This window comes from Pteropus vampyrus, unplaced genomic scaffold, assembly GCF_000151845.1.
Source record: "Pteropus vampyrus isolate Shadow unplaced genomic scaffold, Pvam_2.0 Scaffold6, whole genome shotgun sequence".
NCBI classification, from domain to species: Eukaryota; Metazoa; Chordata; class Mammalia; order Chiroptera; family Pteropodidae; genus Pteropus; species Pteropus vampyrus.
In genome coordinates, this window is record NW_011888787.1 from 524,350 (window position 1) to 528,941 (window position 4,592).

General features: G+C 53.6%; 1 protein-coding gene across 3 annotated transcripts in view; it reads right to left on the reverse strand.

Annotated features, from left to right (window-relative positions):
• The window catches only part of BCL9 (B cell CLL/lymphoma 9), a 13,299-nt gene extending 8,713 nt beyond the window's left edge, over positions 1–4,586 (reverse strand). The window contains exons 1-4 of one of the 3 annotated variants that reach the window (XM_011366316.2): positions 4,258–4,586; positions 3,235–3,329; positions 1,784–1,973; positions 796–895 (exon numbers count right to left, since the gene is read on the reverse strand). In XM_011366316.2, the coding sequence (XP_011364618.1) occupies positions 796–895; positions 1,784–1,973; positions 3,235–3,329; positions 4,258–4,310 (438 nt within the window). In that variant the 5' untranslated portion in view covers positions 4,311–4,586. Of the gene's footprint in view, positions 1–795; positions 896–1,783; positions 1,974–3,012; positions 3,330–4,257 lie in introns of all 3 variants that reach the window. The other 2 variants (XM_011366309.2, XM_011366302.2) reach the window with 2 other exon arrangements.
• Positions 4,587–4,592: the final 6 nt, after the last annotated feature.

Here is a 4,592-nt window from a genome sequence, read left to right on the forward strand (position 1 = left end):
AGACAATCTGCGGGCAGGAAGCGTCTGTGCAGAAATCTGAGGCTACCTAGCGCATGGTGTCTCGGGCTCTGCTCCTTCCAACAGACAGCAGGCTGCCCTTCTCACAGGCTGGATGATCGCCTGATTATTTATTAAGTGCCGAGCCTACGCTGAGTTCTGGGTAAAGGCACACTCACCTACAGCACGTGATACGAGGATATCAGTGTTTGGAAGAGGGGCTTACGTGTTTGTTCTGAGTCTAAACCAGGCGCTGCTGGAGGTACTGAAGAACAGACGGGCCCAGCCTACCAACTCCACCTCGGGGATCTTCGCCAGCCTCCAGGGAGCCACGCGGGCCCTTTTTGACGGTCATTTGCTCCTGCCTGTTCGCTTAACCCACTTCTCGTTTAGGACAAAAGCACGGCTCGCTGCCAGCGTGAACTTCACATCGCGTGCAGGAATGCTACATTTTCTAGGATGCGACATTTTCAACGTTGTACAACTAACTTAAGAGTGGTTTGCTATTTTTAAAAAGCCAGCTCCGTACACACGGTCTGAATTCAGATTTTCCCAGAGATGGTTATGCGGAGGAAATCCTAAAATTATCTCTACAACTCCTTGTTCGTTCTGCACCTTTTCCCTGCTAAGGAGTCACCGCAGACTCGCAGGCTAGGAGGGGAAGCCGGCACAGGGGGATGTGCCTCAGACCACACAGTGACACGCAGCTGATCGCCCCAGCGACGACATTGAGCATCTCCCACCTTCACGGTCACAGCAGACCCTTTACCCCACGGTCCCGTTTCCAACGCAACGCACCGGGGGGGCTGTGCTCCTGTCTGCCTTGCTGCTCGAGGTGTTCTGGATGTGGAAGGAGACGATCGTCTCGACCTGGCCCTTCAGCACGGCGTCCGCAGCTCTGCAGGGACAGAGGGGGCACGCTAGCACTCGGGGCTGTTCCGCGAACTTAAGTCCGAAGCACCTTCGCCCCAGACTGAACTCGCGAGAGGGAGGAAGGACAGGTACGAAGAACCAGCAAGGGATGGTGAAGGAGAAAAAAATCAAGAGAAACAGGTTTTCGTGATTTATGCCTAGCATTTACCATTCGACTTCTGAAATGAGAAGACAGCCATTAGCAAATCTCAAAAGAGGCATTAAAAAAAAAAAAATCGAGATTTTTCTCCCTCAAACCAATGCACTGCAGTCGGTGCTTCATAGAGGATCCTAGTTCAAGGTCCCAGCCGCGGAAGGGTGCACAGGATTCTCACACCTAGGATAATCTACGGCTGTCAAGGTTCACTCTGTATCTCAATTTAAAAATCTCAAGTGAAAAAAAAAAGTCAGAAAACTGTATGTAAGGTACACATTTTTTATAAATAAATAAGTAAAAATCCCTTGATCCATCCATCCACCAGGCACATGTACCAAAATGGTCACACTTTGGCGAATTCCAGAAAGTTTTTCTTTCTAGTTATAGCTTGTAATTATTCTAAAATAGAAACGTATTACGTGGGCCGTTTAGAAAAGAATACCAAGTTGCAGAAAAGCATACTGCACAATCTCTTGTGTGTTTATAAAGGTACATAGGTAGGTCTGTATAAGCGCAAAACATTTCTGGAAGGAAAGTCAAGGAATTTTCATCCGTGATTGCCTCTGCGGAGGTTTTGTACTTTATTTTACCTCTTTCTGTGCTGTTAACTTTAAGTGATAATAATATAAGTGGGCCAAAAAAAAAGAAAAAAGAATCACTCTTCAATGGGAATGAGAACCTAGGTGCCCAAACACGTGAGCCACGTCATCGGCTTACCTGTTAGCCATCTCAGTAGAAAACACATACACCACTTTGGCCGGGGTCTTCTGAGCGGGGGTGGGCTCTGGGGCAGTAGTCTGGCCATGCGAGGGGGTGGAGGGCCTGGGGGCCGCGGCATTTGACGGGGTCATCGAGTGCGGCGTGTGCTGTGAGTCTTGGGACTTTACGTGGTCGGCGGAATTACATTCTAAAAGGATGAAAAGACTCATGTCATTGAGAGAATAAAACTCTCTCTTCCGGCAGCACACACAGCATCGTAACACAAACCCACCTTGAGACTTTCAAGGAGGAAGCACCTCGCTAAAAGGAAGCCTCTTTCACTCATGAACACTGAAACGTGTGTCTTCCTAGACAACTAACGACAGAGCGCTCTCCCCCGCCCTCCTCCTGTCTCACGCCCCGCTTCCTGGAAACCTTCTGGAACCTCCTGGACTGGACTGGATGCCCCTGCTAGTTGAACCCACAGCCCCCTCGCTTCTCCTATTTTGGCATTTATCAAATTTCATTTTACTGTTTAACTGTCTAGGCACACTCAAATCCCCGAGGACAGCAACTCTGTGTGTCTTGCTGACCAGGGCTCCCCGACAAGCAGCACAGCGCTGGCGTTAGTATCAGGCCTCCCACAGACGCCTGAGCGGGGAAGGAAGGAAAGTCGGGGGAATGAGCACCCAGGTTTTCGCTTCCGATTTGGGTTAGGGAGTCACCTTTCTACTCCATCTTCTGGCCGGCAGTTATGATTTTTGGTCTTATACCTAAAACCACGACCGCGGGTCCCACGCTCTGGCTAGCTCATTTCACTTTGGTGCCTGTGTGATCTCTGCCACATGCAGCCGCTCATTCCTGCCACACTGCAGTCGGCAAACTCGGACTAGGGACAGGGCCTCCCCTTGTGCCTACGACTCTGGCAAAGTGGCAACCAGATGGCACAAGCCCAGAGCCTTAGAGGAGTCGCCTGACGGAGAAGAGGAGAGGCCAGAGAACCTGCTCCAGTGCGGGCCACGCCAGAGAGGAACCGGGGCCACGGGCTCGATGCTAAAGTACCGACAAACTACTCTCTAGTTCGTAGGAAAAGGAGAAGAAACAGCTCCATCTTAGAGTGTGCAAACTCCTGATCTGCACCTACTCTCCCCACTGGGCTGTTAGGCTCTCCAGCCTCTACCGATGCCACAGGCCTTCCCTGGGGAACACCTATGTCCCCCTGAGTCTCAGAGCTCTTATAGACATACCTTTCATGTCAGAGTCATCGTTTGGAGTCCCAGGATCTCTCTGATCAAAGGAGTCGGCGGAAATACTTCGCTCCCTTTTCCCCTTGCCCTTGGCACCATTTCCAGCCCCATTCTTCAGCCCCATGCTCCCACCTGGGCCAGGGAGTGCTTTAGGGGTGTGGCCCCCGCTCTTGGAGTCACAGGGGGATGGCTGGGATTGGCTGGCTGAGCCCCCCTGTTTACCCTGATTGGAGAATTTGGAATCCAGCTGGGGGTTTCCAGATGGGGACATCACTGTAGGGGGACGGACCATCACCTCCTGCTTTGACTTAGGGCTACTAAAAGAGACAGACAACAAAGGGAGATCAGACGCCGGACCCAGCTGGTCGGCACAAATTGGGGGGCAGCAGCTTCCATCGTGGGTCAAAGAGACCATGGGGAGCCAGCGACCCCCCACGCGTCACCTGGGCCACTTGCCTGCTTGCCCCGCCCCCATCGCAGAGCCCTTCACAGAGAGTGGCCTGCCAGGTCTCGGGAATCCTAGAGTCACATGGGGACCCATCTCTAGGGCTTCCGTCAATAAAGGACAACGGTTTCTATGTACACAGAGAAGTGACTCTCACACTAAGACTAGCACAGGGTAAACAAACAGGCATCGAGAAGATCAAAATACTGCCCATCCCTGGCTGGTGACATGGGACAGCTGAAGCAGGAGCCCAGCGTCCTTGCTGGAAAATACGAGTAGGTCCAGCATAGCAGGGAAACCTGCTGTGAGGGGCAGGTGACGGTGACCCCCCAGGATCTGACCCCCCCTGCCCCAGCAGCATTACTCAGGGGCAGCTACACTAACCACTAACCCTGGGGACCAGGAAAAAGTCTTTAAAAATATCAATCAAGTGCTGTGGACCAGAGGTCAAAGCCTCGCAGTGGGTATCCAGGGGCTGATGCTTCAGTTCCGGGGCCTCGGCCTCCAACTCATTCCAGGCCTCAGTCCCCTCACTTGCCACGGTCAGCGCATTGTTCTGGGTGGTCTGTAAGGTCCTTTCGTTTGTGCTTTGGAGAGCGGTCAGGAGGACGATGGACAAAGAGGACCAAGAAAACCCTAATGTAAACGCTGACTGTGCTGCGGCCCGCGGACTCTCCCATCAGCACGTGCGTGTCCGTTTCCTCTTCCTTTCTAGTTCCCCGTGTGGTTCCGCAGCGAGGGCCCGACGTCTCCCCCCGCCCCGGTGAAGCCCCTGCTCCCTGGGCCGCCGTCGCCCCTACCTCTGTGCGTTTCCTGACGGGGAGTCCCTCACTTTGGGGTTGCTGGGATGCATTGATTGAAATCCTGAGCTTGCGTCACAAACAGGGACGGGCTCCCCGAGCTGCTCTCGGGCTGCAGCAGAAACAGCTGCTCGGGGCAGTGGCAGTGGCAGTGGCCCACTGCTTGCCGGGTGCGTCCCTCAGTGCTGGCCCCCCGTGTGCCTTTTTCCTCTTTGTCTTCCTCGGCTGTGGGAGTGGGTCCTGGCCCCTCGCAGCTCCAGCATCCTCTGGGTGTGTGCCTCCTGCCGCCGAGGAAAGATCTCGCATCTCCAGGGCACACTACGGGAAAGGCCGCC